This window comes from Schistosoma mansoni, chromosome 1 (assembly GCF_000237925.1).
Source record: "Schistosoma mansoni strain Puerto Rico chromosome 1, complete genome".
Classification (NCBI taxonomy): domain Eukaryota; kingdom Metazoa; phylum Platyhelminthes; class Trematoda; order Strigeidida; family Schistosomatidae; genus Schistosoma; species Schistosoma mansoni.
Window position 1 is genome coordinate 20,851,073 of NC_031495.1, and position 20,796 is coordinate 20,871,868.

Below are 20,796 nucleotides of genomic sequence, written 5' to 3' on the forward strand. Positions count from 1 at the left end.
AATCTCTTAACATTTTCGTCCCTTTCTCCCAGTCCATATCGTCTCATGATGTCTTCGTATCCGGTATTGTCCACTCCAACCTTGGCACTTAAATCTCCCATCAGAATGGTCAAGTCCTTTGTTCGGCATTTCTCGACGACTGACTGAAGCGTAACGTAGAATTAATCTTTAACGTCTTCATTGTAATCGTTGGTAGGCGCATAGCATTGGATGACGTTTATTTTAATACCCTCTTTTTTGTTTTGAAGGAGAATTTGATGATCCTTGGTCCATCGAGTTCCCATCCTCTAAATGTTTTTTGTGCTCGTTGGGATAGCATCAATGCAACTCCTTATTTATGTGGAGTATTTTCTTCTTCATGTCTAGAGTATAACAGAAGCTCCCCTGAAGCTAGTCTTTGTCGTTCAACGTGCGTCCAATATGTTTCACTGATTTCAAGCACCTCCAGGTTGTATCTTTTTATTTCTGCAGTAACTTGGATGGCTCTCCCAATCTCGCACTTTGTACGAACAATCCGCGTACCTGAATTCATGGTTGCTCTGGTTGTTAGAAGGGGCATCGACCTCATGACTTCGGAGGGAACTAAGCTTTTATCATGAGACCTCATAACCCTTCTAAATGAAGATCTTCTAACTCCCAGGGCAGAATTTAGATGGTTTGAATTATTTATTCTGATTAGCGTTTTTTTAGTGAGTTAGTTTTCTACGGCATGGGGTCGCTAACCCCATGCTCAACCCTCTCTTTTACCCGGGCTTGGGACCGGCAGTAACCCCAGAGGGGCCCCAGGCGCAGTTCATGCACCGGATAACCGAATGAAATTCTTGGTTATCGACTAACTAATACAGAAGTGGTTATCTACTTAAAGCTGTAGATACATTTTATTTATGAATACGGACAGGTACAAAACTTAGATCCATCTACTTCTATTAATTACCGCTGACTATTTGACTATTTCGTTAATTACAAAGTGGATCTATGCTTAAATAGCAATATCTTCGATAGAGAATTAAAATGTGATTTGCTAAAATGGACTCAAGAACTTATTTATTACTAAAACGTTATGTCTGTAACTTAAAGACTATAGAGGAACTTAACGTTAAATCATAAGTCATGGTTTGTATGATAGGAGTACCTTGCTATCTATATAATAGGTTAAGCATATAAAAGTTGATACTTATTTCTTAATATTTGTGAGTTAATTTCTTTGTCACCTTACCAATTATTTTAAATACAGTGTATTGACAATCAATAAAGCTTTTTCGTTGAATAACCAGTAAATCAAATTTTAATTTCAAAAAAAACAACGAATATTTTGTGTGAACAATCGTTTTCAACAACTTTATCATTAGACTCTGTAATATCATAAAAAAAAGCTCATTACGTCAGTATGGAACATTATCAAATTCCATAACAATTTATTAATGTATGTCTTGTTTTGATTAGATTTATAATTATACAATAAGATGATAAAGTTTGGTAATTATTTGAACACATAAATATTGGTACAAGGAGGCACCAGATATATATGCGCCACACAAATCTCATTTGATTTGTGTGAGGGCTGTGATACTGCCCAGGTGCCAAAACTGAAGCAGGTGATTTTCTTAGGCGGCCACAACCCGAACCTTTGACCTAAAGGTCTGATCCACAAGGCAATGGAGCAACGAAAGAAGATGCAGTCCCATGGTAGCCGGTGACCAACGATTGATTCATATGTCATTTGTTACCTTAGCATACTGGAGCTCATATGCTCCATTGGTTTGGAATCAGGGTTTTCCAACTCTACTACGTGGACTTTCCGTGTCAACCAACCCAGTTAAAGCGCCGGACATTCGCTTTTCGTCCTCTCACTTTCGTAAACAACACCCCCGCCACGAGAAGGCAGTGAGTAGGACTTCCCTGGCAGAGGCTATATACGCGTGGCCATGTGAGAGCATTTCGAGAGGGAAAGCGGACTCTCCCCACTCTCGGCCGTACCAAGGCATTTGGGGGCGGTGATAAAGTTATTGAAAACCATTGTTTGCTTAAATACTCCTTATCATAGAATACTCTATGAGGATTTTTAAACGATTGAAGTCTTTATAACATTGTTGAGAATATCATATATAATACTTTATTTGATATTGAATAAACAGATTAAAAATTGGATTTACTATCAACGTTATTTAAATCTTGTGTTTTAATTTTAGGTTTGGATATCAGTTGGAATTGCTTATTTTGTAGTTAGTTTAACATTATTTTTAATTGGACGTGTTTCACCATATGAATGGTATGCTCGACATCCATGCTATCCTAAAATACAAAATCAATTTACAATGAGAAATAGTTTTTGGTTTACTGCAGGATCACTAATGCAACAAAGTAGGTTGTTAAATTTCAAACCACTATATGTATATATATGAAAACGTATTATAAACCATAGATCTTGATAAAATTTACTAATGACATTCACTTCATTCGATACAATATGCTTGACTACAGCAAAGAATTTCCAAGACTAAGTATACGAAAGTGAAAGGAGATTTCTATTTTCAAGCATTCAACTAGTAAATATTCAAAAACTATGTAAAAAAATGTTTCAAACAGTGATTAGCATCTGTGTATACTAATCCGTAAATGTTTACGACCAGTTTCGCTACAACGAAATATATTTTCATTAAGAAATATATTTTAAATAGTAATCTCCTCTTGCTCCTTCAAAAGACAAATGAAAACATGCGTACCATTGTGGTGTTACTTCTGGACTTTCTTAATAATGAGACTGACGATAAGTGGCAAACACTTCGTGAAAGTGCATAAGTATACGTGTTCGACGGCAGAGAGTGGGGAGAGTTAGCCCTCCTTCTCAAAATGCTCTCACATTATCACGTGCATACAACCACTGACACGGAAGTTCTACTCACTGCCTTCTTGCAGCAGGGGTGTGTTTATTAACCAAATTGAGAGAACAAAAAGCGGATGTCCGGTGCTTTAACCGGGTCCATGGATACGGAGAGTTCACATAGTGGAGTTGAAAAACCCTGATTCCAAACCAATGGTGCATATGGGCTCCAGTATCCTGAGGTAAAAAATGGTGTATGAATCAATCGTTGTTCACCGGCTATCGTGGGATTGAATCTCTTCACGATGCTCCATTGCCTTGTGGGTTAGAGCTTTAGGTCAAAGGCTCGGGGTGTGGCCTATTGTTTGTCTTGGTATGATTTTTCTTTTAACAATCTAAATTGTTTGTTATACACATATAGTGAGGAGGTTTGGGGTCTGAACCTATCAAATTATCCTGTATAACCTTTTAAGTAATTCCAAACTGAAAGTATAAATAAATTCCTAATACTTCCTTATATGTCAACGATTAGTTAGTTTGTATTAGGTCATGATAGCATTTTCTAGGACTGATCCGTTTCTAGTGTATGTAGTTACGGAGATTGTTGGATTTGTAGTTTATATCAGGGAGTAACGTTAGTTAGGCAACCATCGAAAACTAGTAGGCACTGGACAGCTGTTTTGTCATAGTACAGGACTTTACAAAGTAATCATTCATGACCCTTCAAGGGGTCAAACCTAGACCTCGTGTCGAGTACTTAACCTTCAAAGCATTGAGATGTCAGCTAATGATTTACATTTTCAGTTTGTTAGGTTTCAATACCGAGCAATCAGCAATCGTTGGCATCGGTGATAAATTGATAGCTCTCCTCCAAACCTAAAGGTCCTAGTTCCAAGTCTTGGTGGGGTGGTGAGTGCGAATGTCTGAGGAATCCTGTACTTAAATGAAATAGCTGTCCAATGCTTCTAGGCTTTTAATGGTTATAAAACTGAAGTCTGTAGGTGATATAAAAACTATGATTCTCCGTTTCTCTAAGTTTTAATCATGCTATTCGTTTCTTATATTTTTCGGTTTTGATCTGTGAATGGAAATCATGCCCACGCTAAAATATAAATCTACTCATTTGCATATAATACTAATTTTTGTAAAATCCTACTTACTTATCATTTTTCTTTCTGCCTTCAATGAATATATGTCCTTAAAAGTCCAACTGACTGAACTTTATCTTTTATCCAAGTTATACAAAGTTAATGCATGAGATGATTATACTGTTAAAACTATGGTATCTATCCTATTAAAATACTTAACGAATAATTTCACTTATCTTAAGATAATGCATTTACAATCTAGTTAGATTATCTTCAGGGAAATATGCCACCAAATTATTCGTCTGTCTATAATACTTTCTATTTTTTTGTGCATTGTTGTTAAGTTTAAATTAATGGATGAAACAAAATGGGAAAAAGTAAACATTAAAACTGTGCTTATTTCAAGTTAATTAAATGATAATAATTTTTATACAGTTGAGATCATGATTCAATTGAAGCTATACCAGCATGGAAAACCTGGAAGCACTGGACAGCCGCTTCGTCCTATTGTGGGACTCCTCAACAGTGCGCATCCACGATCCTGCCTCACAAGGTTCGAACGCAGGACCTATCAGTCTCGCGCGCGAGCACTTAACCGATAGACCGCTGAGCCGGCATCCAACGGTGTTAATGTCTAACTTCAACCAATCCATGATAATAACATAAAATATTAACAAATAATTTCTTATTATGAATATGTATCACTTGAAAATTATAGATTTACATTCAGTCAAATAGAAACTGGTAAAAACTTATCAAATTTTCACGTAAAATTCTATCAATACCTAAAGTTATTAAATATTTCTTTGTATTGTTTGATAAGATCCAGACATTTTGATTGCCGACTTTAAAATAGTCAAGATTAACATTCATACTGATTGTCTGATAAGGACGATTACAAGAAATAATAACTACTGGTGAACTACTATTTTCAATGAATTGACACTATTATGATTAATTACAATTGGTTGATCACTGGGTGGTAATCAATGTCATGTGTATCAAGTCCTTCTTAGTGAAAATCGAATGCTATCGATCAAGTTGTAATGTGGCCACTAGTCTAAGTGGCTCGACACTGCGTGCACTATGTTGAGATCATTAATTTTTAATTTTATAAGTATGAACAAATACACGCATTACATATGCTTAATTTGCTAAAACTTCTATCGTATAAAATACCTTTTAAATTACTAGACAATATATTTAATTAAAAGTGAGTTGTTCATTCATAATAAAACACTTCATAAATACTAACTATCAGAAGGGGTCCCATAATAGGACGAAACGGCCATCCAGTGCTTCCAGGTTTTCCATGGTGGTCTAGCTTCAATTGACTCACGCTTTCAACTTCATAAATAAATAAAAAAAAATTGTTTTTCTGAAAAATAGTTAAACATATGCCAGAAAAAAAATAATAAATCACTTTTTTTAACAATAAATATAATTGACTATTTTAGTTAGTTACAATTTTGGATAAAGATTTCAATCATTCTCCCATTATTTTCACTTTTTTTTAAAAAATATTTTTGCTTTCATAAAATTTCACTATTCTATAACACTATCAAAACTATACAATGATTATTATTATTATTAAATAATGGAATTCGTATAATGAGATCACTCGTAGTGAAGGATTCAAATAAATAACAACAACAGATAAATTTCTCTTAGAAATATTGGACATTGAATAGTAACAATGAAAGAAAAGAAAAAGTGAAAAGACATTAGAGTATAGATTAAAATTAACTGTCCTCAAGATGACCGATTTATTTGTTCAGTTTGACTTTAGTTAAAGTTTATATATAGATATACGCCTATATCAACTTATAATTATAGTAGTAATATTAGTGATGGATTATCGAATTTACTAATGATATAGTTGAAATCATGATTCAATTGAAGCTAGACAACCATGGAAAACCTGGAAGCAGTGGACGACCGTTACGTCCTATCGTGTGACTCCTCAACAGTGCGCATCCACGATCCCACCTCGTGAGATTCGAACCCATGATATGTTTGTGATTTTCGAATGAAATTATTTTACTGATAATATAAAGAGAATGAATTTATTACATCTTTCAATTATATTGAAATGGTGATAAGACATTTTTAAATATTATACATGAGGATATACATTGATTTATCGTTTGTCTGTCATATTTAGATTGTTTTTCTACTTTCGAATAATAGAAGCTATTAAAAATTGTCAAATGTTAAAATGATTCAATCCATTCATTTTGTTTATTTTGAACCAATTGATGTAAGCTATTTACAACCTAACAGTTTATGCGGCAGTTGCAAACTTTATATATCTTGCTCATGAGTTCAGTTTGCGTTTGTTTTTTGTTAGAAGGTTTATTAAGATTGAATTTCACAGTACGGTACGAACTCGTAAGTATTCTTGATATACATGAAATGTGGATATACTCATCTCAGTGTTATTAAGTATCATAGGAACATGAACCTAGCAGCAAAGTATAAGTGAAACCTGATATAAACTACCTTTTTATGCAAAAATGATTGATTATTGCGTAATTTCCGTAAAATCAGTAAATATTGAAGGGACGTTTTACAAAACATATTAACACATTGGCCAAGTTAAGATTCAAAAGTGGTCTTGCTCAATCGAATATTAGAAGTTTTCATAAGGAAGTAAGTTGGAATTTAAGGAGATTGTTGTGACATGCGGTATCCTAAATTTGATACTGATACACGGTATGCTATACAATAACCCTTCAACTGACTACTTGAGCAACAACACAAGGGTGAGCTAGGAGGTGTATTGGACTACCGAATGAAATGCACAAATATTCGTTCATAAATATACCACTTTGTCTTTTGGTGACTTCTGATTGATATTGATTGAATTTTTTTATTACGCTACTTCTGATTGACTCTCTATACACCTTTTCCTCCTGAAAAATAAGTCTTGCTCCTTGGATTTAACTGAAGGCGTTGGGGGAAAATTCGTCTTCTTGATGATTTTTGCAGTCTGGCCATCACTTCTTCCACACTGATCCTGACGCACCAAAATAACTGCATATAGTTGCGGGTTCGAGCTAATAGGTCCTTTATCTGAAATTAATCGTCTTTTACGAGTGTGATTTACATGTCGCTTATTAAAAAACTGACATTCAACTTTCTTCGCCTTAGGTTTATAATATCATCTTCTTCTTTGTAGATACATCCTTCTAGACATTGACTCAACTTAGGTGAGGCTCGATTCGGGGTTATTGTTGGTGATTTTCTTGGTCATGTCTTCCTCTTGCGATCATTTTGAAGATAATGAGAAAATTTCTGTTTCCATTTGTATATCATATGAGGATAGGAAGATACTTGGTTGGAAATAAGATTAGATGACTGGTAGAGCATTTCAGAATCTGGATTACAAATAAGATTAAAGGGACAATTAAATACTTTTAATTCTATAATCCAGCCAAGACTCAATAGATTAAAGGATTCACCAGTAAAATAACATTTGGATTCAATTACTAGACTATTAAAGTTGACAACACATTTGATAATTCCGGAAATTTTGTTTAGGATGCTCGATGCATTCTTTGTGTAATCGTTTGTAGGATGAAAGCTTGGCCGACTAAGTTAGTGCCAAGTTTTGCGAGAAATCAAAGTAACATCGGGTGCAGTGTCCAACTGCAGTGATAATACGATCATTAACATTAATGGATAAATACGTGCGCAAGCATTAGGGGTTAGATTTCGACAATACATGAATACAATTGATCCTTTTCGGCATTCGATAATAGGATAAGGGTTTGCTGCGTTCTCAAAATCCCTCTTTATGGCAAGTTACTCCACTTTTTGGGCATTTATGTTTATTGGATGAGAAGGAACGGGAAAAATACCATGTACCACAGTTCCAACAACTAGTGAGAGGCATTTTAGAGCGACGTGAATTATAATCATGGACACTATACATTCGATTCAAGCGAGGAAAAGTTGTGACATTGGTAGTGTGATCTGAATGAGGAATTTCCATTACATAAAATAAATTGGGATTTGAACAGTCAGTCAGCTACAACGTAGGACCAGGCACATATATGCATCGGTCCAAGTTGCCATACCTCATTAGCACAATAAGATGAACACCGGATTCTTAGAAACAGTTAATTTAGTGGTGGTATTATATAAAAGATAGGTTGTATATAAGGACATAGTATAGGAAGGAAGAACGTTATGAAGCAATTTTGATTTGAACACTCGATCATTTTAGTATCATCTTTAAAATTAATAATACGACGACATTCGTTTGTGATATCTTTCGATGTAATATTGGGATCTCTTTCGATTCTACTCAAAATTATTGTATGGATATCTGAGTCTGACGATGATTGCAATCTGCATACAAAGATAAGACACTTAAATTGTTCGTCATAAAGTGAATACAGGTTAAAACTCTAGCATTGCTTATTAACAAATGCAGCATATGAAACAAGATCATTTTCGAATCTCTTAACAGTTCTAAGACAATTATATTGCAAATTAAATAACGAATTCGGATTAGCAATAATTTCTGTTAGTTTTTGTACAGTACAGTCAAAAGAAACATCGTTGGGTTTCTTCGGCAAAATTAGGTTCGAATACTTTTTATGTTCAGCTGCTCCAAGTTTACGAAGTGGAATTCTTACTTTCGCAGAGTCATTATGATGAGAAAATTCAACTTTGAAAATGTCTTCATACCTCCTCGACCATGATTCAAGTGTGACATCAGCATCAGAGTCAAAATGAAACTCGCTCATTGAGTTGATCAGTGATACGGCAGTTAAGTCCCTTAATTCTAACGACTGTACTGAATTTTCTTGAATTGACAACTTTGGTGACATCATTTCGATCATTTTCAATTGTGATGCTTGAAATTCTTTTTGCTGCTCCTGTAAAATAGAATTTTAGCTGATCTGCTAAAATCGACATTCTGGGATTTTGTTTATTTTGGTCTGGGTTTGACAAAAGTGCTGTCGCCAGAAACTGTTGTGACTAGTCGTCGCTAATTATTATGTCGGAATCACTTACTACTTATACTTTTAAAACGAAGAACCCTTGCAATTCCCACGATGCAAAGTAAGAACACCAAAACTGATTCAAGTGAAGATTTATTAATCCCGAAACACGACTACTTCTGATTGGTTCTCCATATCAAAGATAACATCAAAGAAGAACAGTTTATTTTAATTCACACAATGGACTGACTTTGGACAACTATATACCTCACAAAATGATGCTGTACTTACTAGTGACTAATTTTCAGATTTCCCGGATTTGTTGTGACAGTTCGTGGCCAGTAGATTTCAGCTATTTCTTGTATGAAGAACATACCCGTCAACGGCGGTGAAAGATGACTGAGCAGCAATGACTAAAGCAATTCACTAGCAAACAATATTTTTTTCGAACCATTTCTTTATTCCGACTACTTTTCAATCATAAATTTTATTTACTTTTTTTCATCACTTAAGGTAGTGATATTGTGCCACGTGCTACATCTACACGCATTATTGGAGGAATATGGTGGTTTTTTATTCTAGTAATAACTTCATCATACACAGCAAATTTAGCTGCTTTTCTAACAATCGATAGAATGCAAGCAGATATTGAGAGTGTAGAAGACTTAGCGCGTCAAACAAAAATTAAGTATGGAACAATACATGGTGGTTCAACTTATTCATTTTTCAAAGTAAGTATATATTTATAATTGTTTATTAAAATACAATACACAAAGATAATTCATCTCACGTCTGAAGGTAACTAAAAACAGATAATATTAGATTGCGTAATGAAAGAATTCTTAACAAATATTATTTACAATCATTATTTATTACATATAATCTGTGATTTTATACATCAAGAACAATGAACATAGTATGATAAAGTGAATCAATCTTATTGTATGTTCTTTAAACTTTATACATACGTACCTACTATTTATACAGAAAAAGGTCCTATCAATGTGATTTGGTGAACAACAGTCAGGTTACTCAGTTTGCCAGTAATATATAATTAAAATTACTTTCTGTAGTCAAACAGTTTAAACTTATGTCATGATGTATTAAACGAGAAATAACAGCATAATCAACTGTAATGAACAACTATAGATAGTATAATGTTGTTATTTTAAAAGTATTTTTCATCCACTTCACTAATTTACATTTAATTACAATACCTTCATAATCCATTTCAGTTACTTTTTTCGTTTTTAATTAGTATCTATTTATACTGTAGAACATTTATAGTTATAATGATTCAGGAAACCAACCAGTTTGGCCAACTATTAGGGCTTTCTAGTAATTGTCATATCATCTTTAACAACAGATATTATGTATATGTACATGTACAAATATAAAGTTTGACAATCATTTCATTTAGGAATGGTCTTTTGGGTGACTTCAATAATTATTTTTATTATAATTCTTGTGATGATTTAGGAGTCGATTTAGTAATTAATATCAAAGTTATTAACTTATTACTGACATTACTAAAGCAAATCACATGTTCCTTATAGTTGATTACGTCACGATCTCCTGCTGATTACGTTCTTGTGTAAACTGAAATCGTTGGATTACGGACATAAATTTTAAATATTATATACTGACAGATAGATTTACTGAACGTGACACACAAAACTACGATTGCAAAACATTTTATACATAAAAATTGATGTTTATGTAAAAAACATCAAGAGCACTAGAAGAGAAGTATTCAATTGAGTCTATCTTGTATGAACATCGATAATTTTTTATATTTTTCATTTCATATATTTCTCATGTTGCCTTGACTTAAATATCCGCACCCCGATATTAATAAAAGAGTTTTAAAAGAAAAATTCATTTTATTTTTTCTCCAGTTGAAATCAAAACTTACACATTTTTGTGCATACTACTCAATAACTGTTAAGTAGTTGAGATAGATGGCGGCTAGCGACTGAATCCGGGAGGCGTGTTTCGTCTTACTTCAGACTCGTCAAGTAGATATACCTGCATCACAGAGTTGATGCTCACTCCGGTACCCGAACCCAGTACCGTCTGATTCGACGCTATCACATTCACTTAGCTACTGAATCCAGATAGTCGCTAGCTTTTGCAATGGGTTGGACTTTAAATTCATTTTTGTATTAGTTTTTTGAGTCTTACCATTGATGTTTAGGACTGCAGTTGATCAGCCTCATGTGAACATATGTGCATCCTGTGCAAATTGCCTCAATATTGTGACAAGTATCATAAACCTATGATGCTTTAGACTTAAGGCGATATCGAGGTTTTTACTGTTCAACTGCTTACCGAAAGAAATATTTATTTATTTATTTATTTATTTATTTAAACACATATATATTGGTACAAAAGGGCACCAGATACATATGCGCCACACAAAATAATGAAAGTAGGAAGAGAAAGGATGAAAAGATAAGGCGGACTAAAATGTACAACCAGAAAACTCTTTCAGTTAAGAAAGTTAGAACCACTCTTTATGAAGAAAGTAAAAGAAGGTTGCAGCAGGATCGCCACTGGCTTCTATTCTGAGCCATATCTGATAACGTCTCTAGCCACTGTGTTGCACCATCTCTCGGACCCCAGCCAGGGAGTCGTGAAGGACCAACAGAAGCTAGCCCTTTGCAGCTCTCTTTCATGCCACGACACCATGTCATACACTGACCTCTCCGCTTTTTCCAACCAGTCCCAGGGTCGGCAAATAATGCACGACGTGGAAGTTTCTGGGACGACATTCGTAAAACATGTCCAAGCAACCGAAGTCGGTGTTTCAAGATGGTGACACCAATTGAATTATCGTCTCTGCGCCCGAACACACGATGCCGAACCTCTGCATTACTAACATGGTGTTGCCACTGGATGTCAGCAATCCTTCGGAGACAACGATGATCGAACACAGAGAGTCGTCTAACATCCTCAACTCGGAGAGGCCAGGTTTCACAAGCATAGAGCAAAACTGCTCTCACCGACGCGTTGTAGATCCGACCTTTTACAGCCAGACTAACATCACGAAGGCGCCAAAGATGGCCCAGATTGGCATAAGCCGCTCTGGCTTTCATTATACGTGCATCAATCTCATCACTCACGCCACCACCAGCACTTATATAGCTACCTAGATACACGAACTTCTCAACTACTTCAATCTGCTCACCATCCAGGGTGAGTACAGGATGAGAATCCTGCCAGTCTTGTAGGAGTACTTTGCACTTGGAGGGTGCAAAGCACATGCCGTACCTGCGGACACTGATTGCCAACTGATTAAGTGCGGATTGCATGGCTTGAGCATTATTGCACAGTAAGACAATATCATCCGCATACTCAAGGTCGAGAAGTCGTTCTCCAGGCAACATATCCACACCGCCATTACTTACATCCATCAGAGCTGTTTCCAGGATGTCGTCGATAGCAAAGTTGAAGAGGAATGGTGAGATCTGGCAACCCTGCCGAACCCCACTGCTTGAATGGAACAAGGGAGAAAGGTGGTTGTATGCCCTCACTCTGCCTGAGGTGTTCGTATACAGGGCCTTTAAGATGTTAATGAACTTCTCAGGCACACCCTTCTTCAATAGACAATCCCAGAGAACAGTCCTGTCCAACGAATCGAAGGCCGCCCTGATATCAAGAAACACTACGACTTTTGGCCTGCGATAAGTATGACGGTGTTCTAACATTGGGCGGAGGGTGAAGATGTGATCAATGCATCCTCGACCAGAACGAAAACCAGCCTGCTCCTCGCGAGTCAATCGTTCTCGGGTTTTAAACAACCTACGAAGAATGATAGAAGCCAATAGTTTGGACGCAATCGAAAGTAGACTTATCCCCCGATAGTTATTGCAGGAACAACGTGAACCCTTTTTAAAGATAGGGACGACTATCGACTCATTCCATGATGTTGGAACACTTTCTTCTTCCCAAACCTTTCTAAACACCACAGTCAATTCCTTAGTCAGAAGGTCACCACCATCTTTAAAAAGAGCCGGAGGTAAGTCATCTGGGCCAGGTGATTTGTAACGTTTCAAGAGTTGGAGTTCCTTGCGGACTTCCGCCTCGTTTGGTGGATCAGTCGTCACCGGCCATGGGGGGCAGGACAAGCTGGTTGATGTTGCCGGAGCAGCAGGCCAGTTGAACTGCCCTTCGAAGAATTCCGCCCATCGTCCAAGACGTCGAGAGATATTAGTGATTGGCATCCCATCATCCTCGTAGATTGTTTCACTCACACCAGACTTCTTGCTGCCAGTGGCTCGGATGAGTTGGAAGAGCTTCCGGCAGTTACCAGATGCAGCTGCTGCTTCCATCTCATTAGCACGCTCCGACCACCAGGCTTCTCGGTCCTTACGCAAGCTTTGCCCGATTTCATTACGTAACAGCCTTCGTTTGTGGTCAAACTCACGGTCACCCGGAGTAGACCGACGGGCTTCCATCAGTTGTAAGGAGCCAGAAGAAACCCAGTGCTTGTAAGCGGGACGTTTCGCGAAGCCGCAAGCGACTTTACTCGCCATTTTCATGGCGTCATGAAGATGCAACCAATGCTCATCTATACTTTTCGGTGGGGTGGTAGCTAGCCTAGAGGCTAGCTCCGCTCGATACTTACTTGCAACAGAAGTTGCAGCCAGTTTATTAACATCAATCCGTTGGTGGTGGTCGATCCTTCGGCCACTGAAAAGTAAGGTGAGATTGGCGCAGACCAGGGCATGATCAGACTCCAGATAGGTACTCCAAAAGGAGCGGCAGTCTTGTACACAACCACGCCAGCGGTAGCTGATCGCGATGTGATCAATCTGAGTCCAGGCTTGGGATGCAGAGGGAAGACGCCAGGTGGCACACCGGCGATGACTGTGCCGGAAGTTAGTGCTAGCCAGAAACAGGTTGTGGTCTGTGCACAGTTGCAGCAAACGGTCCCCGTTATCTGTCCTGCGACCAACAAGTCCCCATCGGCCACCTAAACGACTCTCTTCTGTGCCTAGACGCCCGACCTGTGCATTCAAGTCTCCGGCTAATACTACAATATCTGTCGAACGCGCCTTCTGGAGAAGAACTGTTAACTGATGGTAAAACTCATCCTTGATTGCATCCGGGCTGCAATCTGTCGGGGCATAGGCGGAGATGACGAAAAGACATCGTTTCTCACGCTGATTTCTTCTCACTTTGATGGAACTTTCTAATCTAACAGCACATAACCGACTGTTAATGGGGATCCAATCGATTAGTGCTGCCTCAGCCCTAGCGCTTAGTGCGACACCAACGCCAGCAAGACCAGACGAAGATGCCACAGGGTCCCCGGATAAGCGCACGTGGAACAAGCTTTTCGAGGCGACAGATGGAGAGCGGATTTGTAGTACTTCACTAGAGTCTTGAATACGGGTCTCGGATAGACAACAAACATCAATATTAAGACCTTCCAAAGACATAGCCAGCCCTATCTGTTGTCTGATATGCATTAGTGTGCGAACGTTGAAGGAAGCCAGCTTGAACGGCGTACGTGGTTTCAGAAAGACTGCTTCAGTATTCATAATCGGTGGAAGCATTCACTTTCAACCAGACAGTGACTGGAGATCGTTTAGATAGGATAGATTTTCCACCATGGGCGAGCTGCTGCATAAGTTGAAAAGTAAGGTTACACAAATTGGGGATAAAAGGGGGTGAGTTAGCGATATGGTAAATAGTAATAATAATAATAATAATAATAATAATAATAATAAAGGTAATAATAATAATAATAATAATGTAAATTGTCTTGCTTCTAGTATGAGCAGGAATAGTATCGTCAATAAAATTCATCATTTCATTTATTTGTGTGTGGGCTGTGATACTGCCCGGGTGCCCAAACCGAAGCAGGTGGTTTTCTTAAGGGGCCACACCCCCAACCCTTGACCAAAAGGTCTGATCCACAAGGCAGTGGAGCATCGTGAGGAGATGCAGTCCCATGGTAGCCGTTGACCAATGACAGGTTCGTCCGCCATTCGTTCCATCAGGATACTGGAGCCCATGTGCACCATTGGTTTGGAATCAGGGTTTTCCAACTCCCCTAGGTGGACGCTCCGTGTCAACCAACCCGGTTAAAGCGCCGGACATTCGCTTTTCGTCCTCTCACTTTCGTAAACAACACCTCCGCCACGAGAAGGCAGTGAGTAGGACTTCCCTGGCAGAGGCTATATATTCGCTGGCCATGTGAGAGCATTTCGAGAGGGAGAGTAGACTCTCCCCACTCTCGGCCGTACCAGGGCATTTGGGGGCACCGAAAGAAATACTACTGAATGTTCTCGTTATTCATAAGAACCATTTATTATTAACAAATTAAATTTCAATTCTTAGATGCTTACCGAATGATAGTTATTTATGAATGAAGAATCGTTAGACCAATAATTCATTATACTGTTGCCATGATTAAGTGTTTTTCGATTATTTATTATTTATTTAAACACATAAATATTGGTACAAGGAAGCACCAGATAAATATGCGCCTCACAAATCTCATTTGATTTGTGTGAGGGCTGTGATACCGTAAAGGATATAAAGACCTATATTGTTGGTTATTTCCACTCATTATTAATGCGTATATAATATCAACCCAACAAACTGACTGTCATTTATAGAGTAATAAATTCATTTGCTCAATAATTGTGAAACAAAAGTCTCGTAACTCATCAAGCAAAAATAATCTTTCACTTTCACAATTTTCTAACAACATCACTGATAAAATCCTGACAATTCGCATGACTATATGTTATATACAACTTGAATAGCCAAAGTGTCTGAATTTCGGAAGACTTTCTGGGAATTTATTATTGATTAGTCCTGATAGAAAGAATTATCAGGTTTGGGTTCTTAAAAGAATCCATTCGAGAAATTAATACTTTTCACGTGAAAAATGTCTTAGAATTTAAGGAATACGAAGTCATAGAAATTTCAGAGTATCAATTTACTTACAACGAAAATTTAACAGTCCCTTTACAAAGTTTTTAGTGAAAATATCAAGTGGGAATAAATATATATATTTCGATCTACGCACCAGTCGTATAAATAAACATCCATACTAGTTTCCCCGTTGAGACTGTACTGCGAAAGTAACATATAAACTTCAAGATATAAAGTGATATAACAATATGATATATTATGAAAACAATTACAAAACCTTTGCCGATTTACATTATCAGTTTGATACGAATCGATAGACAGTGATAAAAGTGTACACTTCCCGAACGGGCAGGACTTCTAGGTTACTCTCAGCAACCTTTAAGACCGCTGATTTACCAATGTTAATATTTTCAGTGGAATAATCATTTTGTATTCACTTGTAAAGCGTCTGGATTATCTCATCAAAACTCCAGCTGATTATATTTGATTTCATTATATTTTCAGTATGGATATTTATTTAAACCACTGGACACATACTCCCGACCTATTATTTTTAAATGCAATTGAATAAATTCCTAATGACAATACTCAATTTCGTGTTTACGGAGTGGATTTAATTATTAATACCAGTAATATGTTTTAATTATCCTGAATTTTCTGGAGATTTTGCTTTTAATCCATGTTTATTTTCATTTATTTAAAATTTAAAGAATTCAGATATTCCTACTTATCAAAGAATGTGGAATTTCATGAATCAGAATAAATCATTGTTTGTTAATAAAACGGAAGAAGGTATTTCACGTGTTCTTGAAGGTGGTTATGCTTTGATATTGGAATCGACGCTTAATGAATACTATGCTCAGCGTAATTGCAAACTTACTCCTCTCGGGGGATTATTAGATCCAAGAGGATATGGAATCGGATTACCAATAGGCAGTAAGTGAATACTACTTACTAGGATTAACAAGAAATTATTTAAAAATAAATTTCTGGTTACAATTTTAAAATACGCTAAACCAATCAAGGGACAATTGACATTAAATAGTAAACGTGCAATATCGCAGATTAATTGGAATGATTAAATCCAGACTATTAGATTTTGACTGTATACTATATATTGCTTGTGACGTGATTTGAAGGTCTTAGATAGCGTAACTTGTAGAACCGTGTGTTCTAAGGAGTTCTAAACTTTGATGAAACAATTGTCTAGTTTTCTGGCTTTCGGTGGTGCCATACTTGATTTCAGCTTATCGCGAAATTGTCTTTTAACAAGTAAATACTTGATTTATATGTCTCATGAATTACATTTTCATCAATATCAAAATTGGACTGAATAATGTAATTTGATTGTCTATTGTATTTTACAACCTAACTAGAACTAAACTGTGGGTATCTTAATTTCTAGCTGATGTTTAATAACAATGGTACAGAATTAGTAACAATATTCAATTACAAAATTTATTTTTTGGTGTAAAAATATACTGATCTCTGATAAATTTGAGGGCTACTTCAAAAAATGTCTATATAAATCAAATAATCACTGAATATTATTGTGTTTTATCTATTTATTTAAACACATAAATATTGGTACAAAGGGGCACCAGATACATATGAGCCACACAAATCTCATTTGATTCGTGTGAGGGCTGTGAAACTACTCAGGTGCCCAAACTGAAGCAGGTGGTTTTCTTACGGGACTACACCCCGAGGCTTGGACCTAAAGATCTGATCCACAAGGCAGTGGAGCATCGTGAGGAGATGCAGTCCCATGGTAGCCGTTGACCAATGACAGGTTCGTCCGCCATTCGTTCCATCAGGATACTGGAGCCCATGTGCACCATTGGTTTGGAATCAGGGTTTTCCAACTCCCCTAGGTGGACGCTCCGTGTCAACCAACCCGGTTAAAGCGCCGGACATTCCCTTTTCGTCCTCTCACTTTCGTAAACAACAGTAATGCCACGAGAAGGCAGTGAGTAGGACTTCCCTGGCAGAGGCTATATACGCGTGGCCATGTGAGAGTATTTCGAGAGGGAGAGTGAACTCTCCCCACTCTCGGACGTACCAGAGCATTTGGGGGCATATTAATATGTACTGCGAACTGTTCTTAGTCACAGACTTTGAACCCCAACAGCATTTGAACCAACTCAAATTTAATTTAATCTAATTACAATTACTGGTATTTCCAGTCTACATGAAAAATTGTTAAAAAGGAACTTCCAAGTGCCCGTGAAATATTATTCAGTTAACAATCCACTTTACTCTTGTTCATCTCTTTTTTAGATAACGGACTGAGAGATTTATTATCTGAAAGTATATTAAAATTGCAAAAAGATCAAACCTTAGAGAAAATGCGACAATATTGGTTACAACGTTATAATGCGTCAGTTCCATGTTATTTACAAAGTTCTCATACAAATTTACCATCAAGAAGTAAATTGACACTTGCAAAAATGTCCAGTGCTTTTATTGGTTTAGGTGTTGGCTTATTTTTTGGCATACTTGTTTGGATTACAGAAATTGTAGTTTGGGTATTGAAAGTTCGAACAAACAGAAATGTAAGTCATTTTATTCACACAGAAAGAAAAAATAATTTAGGAATTATTTACTCCTAAATTGGATTATTAGCATGTTTCAACTGTAACTAGAGGTGGGACTTAGGATGTGCAATATGTCTTATTGACACGGAATAGTTGAAGATAAATCCCGCTAACGAGTCCTCAGGTAACAAAAAAATATCGTGGCATCCACCGTAGATGCATATATGCCAATAGAAACTGATCACTTGTAGTCTATAACATGATAGTATTTTTTAGACATCATCTACGGAACGATGATGTGATAAAAATGACGTGATAAAAATCTTTTTAACTTAGTAATAGGTTAAATTATGAAACTAATTATAACATTTCAGTTTTCTTGAGACCTTTCTAATAATCATTCGATGGTAATCATAATAATTCTACTTATGTACATCATTTAAAGTTGACCTTCTTAGCTTTTCGCTGAATATTAATCCCTAGTTCATGTGAATACTTAACCTACACATTTAGTCAACTCGTTATTTCCGTATATGACCACTCTAATGCCAGAATAAATCGTACTAAACTCCTTCACAACATGGATGTCAGTACTATATAGAATTGTGTTTATGATAATATCACATTCTCTGTTACGTTATGCGAAACCCCTAAGTCTAACGAAGCATAAGAAACTACAATCAGTGAAAAGACCTTATGATAAAGTAAAGATAAAATTGAATACTTATTAATGTTTTTCAAAAGTACATGATACCTGGAGGAAAGGTAAGATCAGAAAACGTAAAGTAACTCATCAATTTCATAAGCATTACTATAACTTAAAATAATTGAGTCTATGATGGATGTTAACATGAAGCAGCATATTTTAAGTCAACTAAGATTGAGTATGTTGATTCTAAGGGACTGATTGTTGTTAAAAGACCAAAACATAAGTACGTCGTCACACTGGACCTCACTTGTATAATTATAGCCTTGAATGATAGGAAAAATATAGTGTATAGCGTACATACTGTACCTACTACATTTATAAAAATGTAAATAAGGAATACAATAGTGAAAATGAAAAAGTCAACTGCGATCGATAAATCAAAACAACAATGAGGAAGACAAAAGCACATGTATCATTATATCACAGTCAAATTACTGTGGAAGGTCTATCATACTCATAAGAACCAAATTAAGCTATTGACTAATACAAACGTGAATTAGTAGAATAATTTGGAATAATCAATTTCAAGCCATCACTATAACATGAACTGGGTGAACTTGTAACATATAGTCGACTTGATTGCAACTTCATTAGTTATGAATAGTGTACTTATTTACGCTATGATAGTAGAACACTTTTCTAGATGATAGTCTCAGTAGTTCATCAGTCGATGTCCCTTTATAATATAATATAAAGTACTAATACTCACTAGACCATCTGAAGTATTTCTCATCGACTGATCGGTTCATACTATTTTAGCAGTGATGACTTCACCTGAGCCGCTAGATATCAAGTCAAATAAGAAGTTTGAGAGAGATTTTATTCCAGGCATAATTAAGAAGCAGATCAAATTTAAAACGAGCAGAAAGAGTATACAGATTCATTTCACATATGATAGCTTAATAACCCTTCAGAGTTCAACGAAATATTGAAGGTATACAGAATCGGCCTATTACACTATATCCAGATATCAAATAAAGTAGAATTGGTCACTTTTAAATAATCTTAATTCAACCCATCAAGTAAATTACCTGGAGAACATTAGTACTTGGTGTTCATATTTTTATTATAATCACTTTTTACCAGTAATGTAAAATCTTGACATAATCAATAATGAACAAAGATGGATAGTGGCTAGCAGTGGAATCCAGTTTGACGCGCGTTTCTTCCTATTTGGGACTGGTCATCTGGAAAGTCAACATTCTTTGATTGATGTTCACTCTAGGACTCGAACATTGTATATTAAATCAATTGACCTACAGAAAAAAGCTAGATATGACTTTTGCATCATCGTAACGCGAGTTTGGTTGTGAAACATCGAGTATACAGTGAGTAGGCTTTTTATTACATATCCTTGAAAAAAGATCAACCTTCTTAACGATGAGAAATTTTTCTCCATTATGTTTTGATTGGGGTATTACTTTGTTAGTGGGATATAGATTGGATTAAAGCACGTTCCGTTCAGGACTGTGTTGGGGCACACTGTTTGGCTATTTTTTATCTAGTTAGCGCTAGTGGATACTTGAAGAAGACTTTGGAATCTTCTTATTGTGATTCCTACTTCCATCTACTCTTGTTATTTGGAATGTAATTTCGTTCCTGTTCAGCCGTGTTCTGGTTCGGGGACTTTTCGAGTGAAGTGTTTTTCAAGAATACGAGGCAATAAGGGTATCCAGGTCGTAATAAGAGAAATTATAACACTATCAAATACAATTTTTGTTGACTGATTGATTGGTTGTGTTACCTATCTCTTTCCTATTTATAGTTTTATTCCACTTTGTATAACCTATTC

At 36.3% G+C, this 20,796-nt stretch overlaps 1 protein-coding gene across 1 annotated transcript in view; it reads left to right on the forward strand.

The window, feature by feature from the left end:
• Positions 1–19,380, forward strand: part of Smp_140920 (putative glutamate receptor, kainate) — a gene marked incomplete at both ends in the record, with an annotated part of 53,342 nt that extends 33,962 nt beyond the window's left edge. Inside the window, 5 exons of the mRNA XM_018793609.1 lie at positions 2,190–2,365; positions 9,382–9,595; positions 16,469–16,694; positions 18,039–18,313; positions 19,339–19,380. Coding sequence (XP_018648104.1) covers positions 2,190–2,365; positions 9,382–9,595; positions 16,469–16,694; positions 18,039–18,313; positions 19,339–19,380 — 933 coding nt within the window. The remainder of the gene's footprint in view (positions 1–2,189; positions 2,366–9,381; positions 9,596–16,468; positions 16,695–18,038; positions 18,314–19,338) is intronic.
• Positions 19,381–20,796: the final 1,416 nt, after the last annotated feature.